This window comes from Pan troglodytes, chromosome 10, assembly GCF_028858775.2.
Source record: "Pan troglodytes isolate AG18354 chromosome 10, NHGRI_mPanTro3-v2.0_pri, whole genome shotgun sequence".
In the NCBI taxonomy this organism is placed as follows: domain Eukaryota; kingdom Metazoa; phylum Chordata; class Mammalia; order Primates; family Hominidae; genus Pan; species Pan troglodytes.
Window position 1 is genome coordinate 70,393,227 of NC_072408.2, and position 13,554 is coordinate 70,406,780.

Genomic DNA, 13,554 nt, shown 5'->3' on the forward strand with positions numbered 1-13,554 from the left:
TGGGCCTACAGGCGCCCGCCACCACACCCAGCTAATTTTTTGTATTTTTAGTAGAGACGGGGTTTCACTGTGTTAGCCAGGATAGTCTCGATCTCCTGACCTCATGATCTGCCCGCCTCGGCCTCCCAAAGTGCTGGGATTGCAGGCATGAGCCACTGCGCCTGGCCTCCATTATTAATTTAATGATGCGAATTTGATCACATGGTTAAGGTGTTTGCCATTAAATCTCCACATTGCAAAGTACATTTTCCCCAGTCGGAGGTCAAATACTTTGGCACTGGGACAATTATGTGTTCCTCAACAGCTTTTCTCCTAATCATTTAGGTAGCCATTGAGGATCTTTATCTGAAGCAGTTATTACACTGGGGATTGAAAAATGGTGATTTGCTAAGTGATCATTGCATCTACATTAGATAGATGGCATTCTTCTGTAAAGAACTGGTCTTTCTTCACCCCACCTTCCCCCTTCATTTCTGAACGTCTAACACTATAGACTCATGGATTTTTATTTATTCAGTGTGTTATAATTAATTTTAAGGGAGTTTGGGAGGAAATTTTTATGATCTTAAATTACAGAATAAATACAGGAAAGGTTTCTATATGTTTTGCTAAGGATGTGTTCCTCAATTCAAAAGGGATAAAACATTCCCTTTTTCACTTGTCCTTGACTATTTCTCTGAGAATTAATGCAAATATTCTTTTACTTTACAGTTAATTGAGAAATTGAAATTTATTTTATTGGAAACTCCACCATGTGATTTGCAAGATAAAAATATAATACAGTACCAAGAATCAATACTACAACTGCAGGACCTCCTTCATCTTAAATTCGGTGTAGCCACAGAAATACTTCTCAGAGTAAGTGTGATATTTTGCTTATATATTAAGTTTTATAAGAGCTAACATTTTATGTTATAAAATAATACAGTATTTTTTAAATTGAAAAATGAAGAGATTATGGAAAAGTTAGCAGAATAATTTAGAGTACATATATTTATCCAGATTTAATAACTGATAATATTTTATTTTTAAACATAATTTATTTTGTTTTGTTTTGTTTTTTAGAGATAGTAAAGATGGGATCTCCCTGTGTTACCCAGGCTGGTCTCAAACTTCTGGACACAAACAGTCTTTCTTCCTTGGCCTCCCAAAGTACTGGGATTACATGTGTGAGCCACTGCTCCCCGCCAAATATTTTATTTTTAAAGAAATAGAATACTATTTCTATTTGCCATTAAAAGTAATGGCAAAAACCGCAATTACTTTTGCACCAACCTTATTATTATTATTCTTAGGATAATAATATGTAAGGATAGGATAGGAGACCTCATCCTAATATATATATTAGCCAAGCATGGTTTGCCTGTTGTCCCAGCTACTTGGGAGCCTGAGGTGGGAGCATCGCTTGAGTCCAGGATGTCAGTGCTGCAGTGAACCACTGCACTTCAACCTGGGCAACAGAGGCAGACTCTGTCTCAAAAAAATAAAAGTAAAAATAGAAGAAGAAGGAGAAGAAGAAGAAACTATAATGTTATATTTGAAATGGAAATATCAGCATGAACCAGATTTCTTTTTATTCCATAAATAGGATGTGGGATTTCAGTTCTGGGGCAGGAAAAGTGAAAGATGAGGCTGGATTATCTTACTGTGCTAGAAGGCAAGCAAACACTCAGAGACTAATGACATTGTATGAAAGGGATGCCGTTAGCTAAGAGGCTAGCTTAGAAGTCCCACTGATCAAATTTGGAATAATTTGAATATCAGAATAATGATTATAATCAATTATAACAAATTGAATAAATAAAAATTTATGAGTTTATAGTGATACTTCAGAAACAAAGGGGGAAGGTGGAGTGAAGAAAGAACAGTTCTTTACAGTAGAATGCCATCTATCTAATGTGGATGCAGTGATCAGTTAGGAAATCACCATTTTTCAATCCCCAGTGTAATAACTGTTTCAAATAAGGATCCCCAATGGCTACTTAAATGATTAGGTGAAAAGCTGTTGAGGAACACATAATTCTTCTAGTGTGAAAGTATTTGACCTCAGATTGGGGAAAATGTACTTTGCAGTGGGGAGATTTGGTGGTCAGCACCTTAAGCATGCGATCAAGTTCATATCATTAATAGTGGAACATCATATGTCTTCGATAGAATGCAGTATGAAGAATACAGCATAACCTATGATGCCTCCTTGCTGAAAATGGTGGATCTGAATCCAGTTAAACCCCTAGATCTTCCAGTGTACAAAAATAAAGAGGATAGAGGAGCAAGTTAAACAATGCCATGAGGAAACAATAATAGAAATCCACAATATGGGACAGTTCTACAAGACAATTGTCCTGAACACTTCAAAAAGTTAGTTTCAGAGAATAAAAAGTGTGCAGGAATAATCACACTTAAAAAAATTAATAATAAATATAATCTTCAACATTTTAAAGTTTTTACATTCTAGCAACCACATATTGACTTATTCAAACCCTTTATGACAGCTGATTTCTTGAGCAATAGGCATCAAACTGTGTTAGTTTTTATTTTAAAATTCTTAACATACTTGAATTTTATGGTTAATATTGGATATTAAATATTAGACTAGTGAAAACATGACTTATCTGGATTTTATAAGCTAGATATTTTGCTTTCTAAACTTGATGTGTTCGGAGATAGGTTAACTTTTGCAGTAGAATAGTCTACATTATAATAAGATACAGATAAAGCAGCATGTGTATAGTTAAAATGAAAAGTCATGATTCTGATGTTATGACTGAGAAAGGTAACATATTAATCCACAGGTGCTACCCAGAAATGTAGAAGCAACTTTATTTTTCACTTTTCTGAGACCCAGTCTTGCTCTGTCACCCCGGCTAGAGTGCATGGTGCAATCATGGCTCACTGCAGCCTCAACCTCCCAGACTCAAGCAATCCTTCCACCTAGGATCCTCTCAGCTGCCAGGTAGCTGGGACTACAGGTGGACACCACCACACCCAGCTAATTTTTTGTAGAGATGGGGGGGGTCTCATTATGTTGCCCAGGCTTTTCTTGAACTCCTGGACTCAAATGATCCTTACGACTTGGCCTACCAAAGTGCTCAGATTACAGGTATGAGCCACCTCACCCAACCTAAGAGCAACTTTAATTCTTAGACACCTTAGGAGAAACTGAATGGAAAAAGGAGATGCATATTTAAGTAAGTAAATATGTTTGCATTCTTTAGAGAATTTTTTAAACAATTCTTTGTCATGTTGATTGAACCTTATTTTTACCCAAGTTACTCTCTTAGGTGATTAATAAAGGGAATCCAACACATAAGTGATAAAGTAACTTATCTAATTTGTATAATTTATGAGGCCTGTGGCCCTTTATAATGTTTTCTTTTTCTCTTACAGCAAGCTAGTACTTTGGCAGATCTGGACAGTGGAAATATGGAAAAAGTCATTAAAGATGAAAATGTTACTCTGTATGTGTGGGCAAACCTCAAGAAGAATCCAAGGTACCTTTGTGGGTAATACTTTCCCTGTAGGTGGAAAGAAAGACATTGAGCCACATCATGATTGCCAGACAGATGCCTATTGCATAGCAGCATGGTGTGTTTGGAAAAGCCCATTTCAGGAAGTTAGCCCACTAAGGTTGAATCAGAAACCTGCCATTTTCTTACACAAGTTACTTTGTTGAGCTTCAGTATATCATCAGTAAAATGATGATTGTGTCACTTAATAGGATTGGATTGAAGATTAAACATTAGTGCATGTGTTATAGCATAGTTATAGCATAGTGTTTATTACAAATATACGCTCATTAAATACCAGGTCTTCCTCTTCTCTTTACCCACTTAACTCCTCTGCCCTCCAAAAAAGTAGAAGTGGTAGGTGCTTTCTTTTTCTTTTTTTTTTTTTTGAGACACAGTCTTGCTCTGTCGTCCAGGCTGGAGTGCAGTGGTGTGATCTCGGCTCACTACAGCCTTTGCCTCCTAGGTTCAAGTGATTCTTTGTGCCTCAGCCTCCTGAGTAGCTGGGATTACAGGTGTGCGCCACCACACCTGGCTAAGTTTTTTGTATTTTTAGTAGAGACGGGGTTTCACCGTGTTGGTCAGGTTAGTTTCAAACTCCTGACCTCAAGTGATCAGCCTGCCTCGGCCTTCCAAAGTGCTGGGATTACAGGCGTGAGCCACTGCGCCTGGCTAATAGGTACTTTCTATATGGCAATCTGGATTTTTTTTTTTTAATGTATCTTTGTGACTTAAAAATAATAGGTTTTCTTTTCTTTTTTTTTTTTTTTTGAGACAGAGTTTGGCTCTGTTGCCCAGGCTGGAGTGCAAGGGCGCAATCTCGGCTCACTGCAACCTCTGCCTCCTGTGTTCAAGCGATTCTCCTGCCTCAGCCTCCTGAGTAGCTGGGATTACAGGCATGTGCCACCATGCTTGGCTAATTTTGTATTTTTAGTAGAGACGTGGTTTCTCCATGTTAGTCAGGCTGGTCTCAAACTCCCGACCTCAGGTGATCCGCACATCTCGGCCTCCCAAAGTGCTGGGATTACAGGCGTGAGCCACTGCGCCTGGCAAACATAATAGGTTTTCATATGTGTATTTCTTGGACATTTAAGCGCTATTTCCCCAATAGTTTTCAACAAAGAAACATCTTTCTGAGGAATGACAGTGATGATGGCAAATTCATGATTGCTTGGTTGCTGCTTGATATTTAAACATTTTAAGTTACTTGCATTAGTATAGCAGTGAGTTTTAGAGAAAAATTAGCAGAATAAAAATTAGGAGGCCTAGGTTCTGGTCCTATCTCTGAAAAGACTAGCTATGTGACATTTTTAAAAAACTGGACTTTATTTTTGATACTTAGTAAAAGGGAAGAAAAAAATACTTCCTAAGTTCCTTCCATTTGCTATGAAAAGCAAAAAAAACAACTTTTTGGTTTACATCTAATCAGAGACAATATAGTAACCTTTCTCATTGTAAAATATGTCAAGTACAGAAAAGTTAAGGAAATAACTCTGTATAGTTTTAAAAGAATAAAAATAAAATGAATAGCTCTGTACTCACTACCTAGGTTTAAGAAGAGAATTAGGTGGTGTCTTTTACGAGATAAGGAATAGTGCAGGCAGAACAAGTTTCACTTTGATGATGATTGGGGTAGGGGTTGTAAGGATGATGAGTTCTGTGCTGAACTGGCTGAGTTTGAAGTACTTATATCAAAGTGCAACTGGCTGAAGGCATTGAGAGAAATCTGAGGTGTAGTATATTTTGAGGAGTCATCAACATATAGACCAATGGTTCTTCACTTTTTGGGAGTCATAGATTCTTCCGAATGTCAAGTAATTACAGATGCTTGCAGTTGTGGAAGGGCATTTTTAGACCTCTTAAAGTCCATTCAGAGATGCATCATACTCCTACCCAAACCTAGGAAAAATAAAGCTCATATTACAAACCTCTGATAGTATAGACAGTAATTCAGGCCACAGAAGTAACAATATCCAGAGAGTGTATGTTGAGGGAGAGGAGAAAAAGGGCTTAGGATGGAGCACTGAGTAATATCAACATTGAAGGGATGGTTAGGAAGAAGGCCATGTAGAGGAGACAGAAGGAACTTCCAGAGATGGAGAAGACTGTGGGGTTATGGATCCCAATAAACTGTTTTGAGAAGGATAGCATCAGCAACTGGGTCAAATGCTGCAAAGAAAGCACATATGATCAGACTCAAAATTGGAGCAAAATCAAAGTGAAGAGAAATACTGCTTAGGTATAAATTTGACAGATCTAGAGTTTCCTAGGGTCTCATCTTTTTTTGTTGTAATTAATTATTAACAGGCACAGAAGTGTTAGATTCTCTGAAACACAAATTGGATTTGAGATTCCAAGGATATTAGCAACAAGTGACATTGCTATACGACTCCTGCATACCCACTATGATCATGTTTCTGCACTGCACCCTGTTTCAACACCATCAAAAGAACACACTTCTGCAGTAACTGAGCTTGTCAAAGATGATGTTAAGAATGTAGAAAAAGCAATCAGCAAAGAGGTCGAAGAAGAGTCCAAACAACAAGAAAGAGGGTCTCACTTAATTCAGGAGGAAGAAATAAAAGTTGAGGAGGAACAAGGTGATATTGAAGTGAAAATGGTAGGACACATTTAAATATACACATTTTTTTATTCATGCAACATGCGTTATTAGATTCCCTTAAAGTGTTCTCAAGATTTTTCCTAAACAACTGGAAATTGTCTGGGAGCCACTTTCTTGCCAGTGCCTCAATTTTTAATATGTATCTTTTTCTTGCCTTCCATTAATAGTCAATTAATAGTTGAGCCACTAGCTTCAACATCCTAAAGTTCAGCACAGGAATTGCTTATTTTTATATTAGGTACACAACTGGGAAGCTTTGATGACATTTAATTTTTGTATATTTATTATATATTTCAAATTCAAGGGAACTTGCCATTAAGTGGAAACTTACAGTAAATAATCATATATTACCCTGTTACTTCCTCAGTTTTTGGTTTTGTAAGAAATAATTTTATAAAGTAAAAATTAATTTTCTTAAAATATTACACTCTTCTCTGAAAATTTGACATCTTTAGATATAGCTTTTGACCAATTTAATAATCATATTCCTTTAGATAGCTTCTTCTCTTTTTTCTGTTGGCAAGATTGTCAAGCTACTTATTTATGTTAGAAAAAATGTCTCTTAAGAATTTAGTAATACTTTCTCAGAGCTAAGCAGATTCTTTGTTTAATAGCCTATTTGCATGTTATGAGGGACCAAAAAATCTCAAGTTTTCTGACAAGTGCTTAAGACATGAAATGTATTGGTTTATTGATTTATTTTCTTTAAACACAGGAAAGGATTAAGGATTAGATTGAATACAAATTTAAAATCAGAATAGGAATTATTAGATACTCTAAGAACATGTGATTTATTAAGAATTCAATTTAAAATATTACACTGGTATCAAAAATTATAGGCCGGGCGTGGTGGCTCACGCCTGTAATCCCAGCACTTTGAGGTCAGGAGTTCGAGACCAGCCTGGCCAACATGGTGAAACCCTGTCTCTACTAAAAATACAGAAAATTAGCCGGGCGTGGTGGTGTATACCTGTAATCCCAGCTACTTGGGAGGCTGAGACAAGATAATTGCTTCAACCCAGGAGGCGGATGTTGCAGTGAGCCGAGATCGTGCCATTGCACTTCAGCCTGGGTGACAGAGTGAGACTTTGTCTCAAAAAAAAATAAAATAAATAAAATTATGAAGACTCCGTAGCAATGTAGAAAAATGGATATGACATAATGCTAAGTATAAAAAAATTGTATTTAGACTAATGACAAGCACCTGAAAATTTTAAAGGCATAAGGAAATGAGAACCCAGAAATCTGTGCATAGCTCGTATTTTAGAGAGGAGGGAAATGATTTATTCCTCTTTAAAAATTTGTCATTTTTGTTTAAATGTTTTTTGGGCAATAAGATAGTTTTTAAAATAAAAATTTCATGTGAACTCTCAGGTAGTTTAGAAGCTTTACTAGAGACAATAGTATTTCCAGTTCTCTTCCCTTTCCTGGAATATGGAAGGATTATACTCCTTTCCATGTTGCAGCTAGGCATGACCATGTGACTTAGCTAATAAGATGTGATTAGACATGACAAACTCATTTCCAAGGGGGAAAAAAAAGAATGGGTAAATAGGTCTTGGACTTAATATTGTTTCAATATGGAATAAAATACAAAATTAAACCCCATTAACCTAAAATAAAATTAGGGAGGATTTGTGATTTTATATTCCTGAAAACAAAGAACCTATCAGTATTTTACATAAGAATTTCACATTATTGATTTTAAAATTGTGAAATAATAATTTGAAACCATATAATTTGAACTATTACTTGCATTTACATGGCTAAACATTTTTTTCTTATGCATCTATCTCAAAGTGGCCTCATATAGTAATAATTCATTATAGTTCTGTTAATTTTGGCAGTAGTTTTTTTTTTTTATTTCAAAAGGTTTTTGAGGAACAGGTGGCATTTGGTTACATGGATAAGTTCTTTAGTGGTGATTTCTAAGATTTTGGTACACCCATTACCTGAGCAGTGGACACTGTACCCATTGTGTAGTCTTTTATCCCTCATCCCCCTCCCACCCTTCCCTTGAGTCCCCAAAGTCCATTGTATCATTCTTATGCATTTGCATCCTCATAGCTTAGCTCCCACTTATAAGTGAGAACATGTGATGTTTGGTTTTCTATTCCTGGGTTACTTCACTTAAAATAATGGTCTCCAGTTCCATCCAGGTTGCTGCAAATGCCATTATTTCATTCTCTTTTATGGCTGAGTGGTATTCCATGGTACACATATACCTCATTTTCTTTATCCACTTGTTGATTGCTGGGCATTTGGGCTGGTTCCATGTTTTTGCAATTGCAAATTGTCCTGCTATAAACATGCATGTGCAAATGTCCTTTTCATATGACTTATTTTCCTCTGGGCAGATGCCCAGTACTGGGATTGCTGGATCAAATGGTAGATCTACCTTTAGTTTTTTCAGGAATGTGTTAGTTTACCTTCCCACCATCAGTGTAAAAGTGTTCTCTCTTCACCACATCCACTCAAACATCTATTATTTTTTGATTTTTAAATTATGGCCTTTTTTTTTTCTTTTTTTGAGACAGAGTCTCATTCTGTCACTCAGGCTGGAGAGCAGTGGCATGATCTCAGCTCACTGCAAACCTCCACCTCCCAGGTTCAAGCAATTCTCTTGCCTGAGACTCCCGAGTAGCTGGGATTGCAGGCACGTGCCACCACGCCTGGCTAATTTTTTGTATTTTTAGTAGATACAGGGTTTCACCATGTTAGCCAGGATGGTCTCAATCTCCTGACCTCATGGTGCACCTGCCTTGGCCTCCCAAAGTGCTGGGATAACAGGCATGAGCCACTGCACCGTGCCAATTATGGTCATTTTTGCAGGAGTGAGGTAGTATCACATTGTGGTTTTGATTTGGATTTCCTTAATAATTAGTAATGTTGAGCATTTTTTCTTATGTTTCTTGGCGATTTGTATATCTTCTTTTGAGAATTGTCTATTCAGGTCCTTAGCCCACTTTTTGATGGGATTATTATTTTATTGCTGATTTGTTTGAGTTCCTTATAGATTGTGGATATTCTGCATCTAATAATCTTTGTTAGGTGCATAGTTTGTGAAGATTTTCTCCCACTCTGTGGGTTGTCTGTTTACTCTGCTGATTATTTCTTTTGCTATGCAGAAGCTTTTTAGTTTAGGTATCATCTATTTATCATTGTTGTTTTTGCATTTGCTTTTGGGCTCTTTTTCATGAAGTCTTTGCCTAAGCCAATGTCTAGAAGGGTTGTTCCAATGTTATTTTCTATAATTTTTATGGTTTCAGGTCTTAGATTTAAGTCTTTGATTCATTTTGAGTTGATTCTTGTATAAGGTGAGAGATGAGGATTCAGTTTCATTCTTCTATACATGGCTTGCCCATTATTCCAGCACCATTTGTTGAATCGGGTGTCCTTTCCCCCACTTTATGTTTTTGTTTGCTTTGTCAAAGATCAGTTGACTGTAAGTATTTGCCTTTATTTCCAGGTTCTCTATTCTGTTCCATTGGTCTATATGCCTATTTTTATACCAGTACCATGCTGTTTTGGTGACTATAGCTTAATAGTATAGTTTGAAGTCAGGTAATGCAATGCCTCCAGGTTTGTTCTTTTTGCTTAGTCTTGGTTTGGCTATGTGGGCTCTTTTTTGGTTTCATATGAATTTTAGGATTTTTTTTTCTAGTTCCATGAAGAATGATGATGGTATTTTGATGGGAATTGCATTGAATTTGTAGATTGCTTTTGGCAGTATGGTCATTTTCACAATATGATTCTACCCATCCATGAGCATGGGATGTATTTCCATTTGTTTGTGACATCTGTGATTTCTTTCAGCAGTGTTTTGTAGTTTTCCTTGTAGAGGTCTTTCAGCTCCTTGGTTAGGTATATTCCTAAGTATTTTATTTATTTATTTATTTATTTTTGCAACTACTGTAAAAGGGGCTGAGTTCTTGATTTGATTCTCAGCTTGGTCACTGTTGGTGTATAGCAGTGCTACTGATTTGTGTACATTGATTTTGTATGCTGAAACTTTACTGAATTCATTTATCATATCTAGGAGCTTTTAGGATGAGTCTTTAGGGTTTTCTAGGTGTACAGTCATATCATCAGCAAACAATGAGAGTTTGACTTCTTCTTTACTGATTTGGATGCCCTTCGTTTTTTTATCTTGTCTGATTGCTCTGGCTAGGACTTCCAGTACTATGTTGAATAGAAGTTGTGAAAGTGGGCATCCTTGTCTTGTTCCAGTTCTCAGGGGTAATGCTTTCAATGTTTCCCTATTCAGTATAATGTTGGCTGTGGGTTTGTCATAGATGGCTTTTATTAGCTTAAGGCATTTCCCTTCTATGCCGATTTTGCTGAGAGTTGTAATCATAAAGAGATGCTGGATTTTGTCAGATGCTTTGTTTTTAATTCTATGTGGTATATCACATTTATTGACTTCCACATGTTAAACCATTCCTTCATCCATGGTATGAAACCCACTTGATCATGGTGAATTATCTTCTTTAAAAAATGTATTTATTATTATATACTTTAAGTTCTGGGATACACGTGCAGAACGTGCAGGTTTGTTACATAGGTATACACGTGCCATGGTGGTTTGCTGCACCCATCAACCTGTCATCTACATTAGGTATTTCTCCTGATGCTATCTTTCCCCTATCACCCCATCCCCCGACAGGCCCCAGTGTGTGATGTTCCCCCCCTTGTGTCCATGTCTTCTCATCGTTCAACTCCCACTTATGAGTGAGAACATGCAGTGTTTGGTTTTCTGTTCTTGTGTTAGTTTGCTGAGAATGATGGTTTCCAGCTTCATCCATGTCCCTGCAAAGGATATGAACTCATCCTTTTTTATGGCTGCATGAACTGTCTTTATGCTATGCTGTTGGATTCGGTTAGCTAATATTTTGTTGAGGATTTTTACATCTATGTTCATCAGGGATATTGGTCTGTAGTTTCCTTTCTTGTTATACCCTTTCCTGGTTTTGGTATTAGGGTGATACTGGCTCCGTGGAATGATTTAGGAAGGATTCCCTCTTTCTCTACCTTTTGGAATAGTGTCAATAGGATTGGTACCAATTTTTCTTTGAATGCCTGATAGAATTCAGCTGTGAATCCATCTGGTTCTGGACTTTTTTTTATTGGTAATTTTTTTTTTAATTACCATTTCAGTCTTGCTGCTTGCCATTGATCTGTTCAGAGCTTCTATTTATTTCTGTTTTAATCTGGGAGAGGTATATATTTCCAGGAATCTATTCATCTCCTTTAAGTTTTCTGGTTTGTGTGCATAAAGGTGTTCATAGTAGCCTTGAATGATCTTTTGTATTTCTGTGCTATCAGTTGTAGTATCTCTCATTTTGTTTCTAATTGAGTTTATTTGAATCTTCTCTCCTCTTTTCTTGGTTAATCTCGCTAATGGTCTGTCAATTTTGTTTGTCTTTTCAAAAAACCAGATTTTTATTTCATTTATCTTTTGTATTTTTTTTGTTTCAATGTCATTTAGTTCTGCTCTGATCTTAGCTATTTCTTTTCTTCTGCTTTATTTGGGTTTGGTTTGTTCTTTTTTCTCTGGTTCCTTGAGGTATGTCTTCAGATTATCTATTTGTGCTCTTTCAGAGTTTTTGATTTAGGTATTTAATACCATGAATTTTCCTCTTAGCATCACTTTTGCTGTATCCCAGAGGTTTTGATAGGTTTTGTCACTATTATTGTTCAGTTCAAAGAATTTTTAAATTTCCATCTTGATTTTATTGTTGACCCAGTGATTGTTTAGGAGCAGATTATTTAATTTTCATGTATTTGCATGGTTTTGAGGGTTCCTTTTAAAGTTGATTTCCAATTTTATTCCCTGTGGTCTGAGAGAATACTGAATATAATTTTGATTTTCTTAAATTTATTCATTTGAGACCGAGTCTTACTCTGTTGCCAGGCTGGAGTGCAGTGGCGTGATCTTGGCTCACTGCAGCCTCTGCCTCCTGGGTTCCAGTGATTCTCCTGCTTCAGCCTCCTGGGTAGCTGGAATTACGGGCAAATGCCACCATGCCCAGCTATTTTTTGTATTTTTAGTAGAGACAGAGTTCCACCATTTGGCCCGGCTGGTCTCCACCTCCTGATCTAAGGTGATCCACCCGTCTTGGCCTCCAAAACTGCTGGGATTACAGGTATAAGCCACTGCGCCTGGCCCGATTTTCTTAAATTTATTGAGACTTCTTTTGTGTCCTCTCTTATGGTATATCTTGGATAATGTTCCTTGAGCTGATGAATAATAGAATGTATATTCTGCAGTGGTTGAATAGAGTGTTGTGTAAATATCTGTTAAGTCCATTTGTTCTAGGGTATAGTTTGTTTTTTTTTCCATTTTCTGTCTTGATGACCTGTCTAGTGCTGTCAGTGTTGAAGTATTGGAGTCCCACACTATTATTGTGTTGCCATCTATCTCATTTCTTAGGTCTAGTAGTAATTGTTTTATAAATTTGGGAACTCCAGTGTTAAGTACATATATATTTAGGAATGTAATATTTTCCTGTTGGACTAGACCTTTTATCATTATGTAGTGTCCCTGTTTGTCTTTTTAAACTACTGTTGTTTATAGTCTGTTTTATCTGATATAAGACTAGCTACTCCTGCTTGCTTTTGGTGTCCATTTGCATGGAATATCTTTTTCCACCTCTTTACTTTATGTGACTCTTTATGTGTTAGATGAGTCTCTTGGAGACAGCAGGTTCTTGGGTGGTGAATTCTTATCTGTTCTGTGGTTCTGTATCTTTTAAGTGGAGCATTTAGGCCATTTACATCCAATGTTAGTGTTGAGATGTGAGGTACTATTCTATTCATTGTGCTAGTTGTTGCCTAAATATATTTTGTTTTGTTTTGTTTTGTTTTTAAGTTGTGTTATTGTTTTATAGGCCCTGTGAGATTTATGATTTAGGGGGGTTCTATTTTGGTATATTTTGAGGTTTTGTTTCAAGATTTTTAACTCCTTTTAGCAATTCTTGTAGTGCTGACTTAGTGGTAAATTCTCTTAGCATTTGTTTGTCTGAAAAAGACTTTATCTTTCCTTCATTTATGAAGCTTAGTTTTGCTGGATACAAAATTCTTGGCTGATAATTATTTTGTTTAAGGAGGCTAAAGATAGGACCCCAATCCCTTCTAGCATGTAGGGTTTGTGCTGAGAAATCTGCTTTTAATCTTTTGCCTCACATTTCTTAAGATTTTTTTCCTTTGTCTTGAATTTAGATAACCTGATGACTGTGTGCCTAGGTGATTATCTTTTTATGATAAATTTCCCAGGCATTATTTGAGCTTCTTGTGTTTGGATATCTAGATTTCTGGCAAAAACCAGGGAAGTTTTCCTTGATTATTCTTTCAAATATATCTTCTGAGCTTTTAGATTTCTCTTCTTCCTTGGGAACACCAGTTATTCTTTGATTTGGTTGTTTA

At 36.5% G+C, this 13,554-nt stretch overlaps 1 protein-coding gene across 33 annotated transcripts in view; it reads left to right on the plus strand.

Moving 5' to 3' along the window:
• DNAI7 (dynein axonemal intermediate chain 7) overlaps window positions 1-13,554 on the plus strand; it is a 92,619-nt gene that overhangs the window by 50,887 nt on the left and 28,178 nt on the right. For all 33 annotated transcript variants that reach the window (XM_054664440.2, XM_054664441.2, XM_054664442.2 and 30 more), the window contains 3 exons: window positions 712-858; window positions 3,388-3,491; window positions 5,814-6,126. In XM_054664440.2, coding sequence (XP_054520415.1) covers window positions 712-858; window positions 3,388-3,491; window positions 5,814-6,126 — 564 coding nt within the window. The remainder of the gene's footprint in view (window positions 1-711; window positions 859-3,387; window positions 3,492-5,813; window positions 6,127-13,554) is intronic.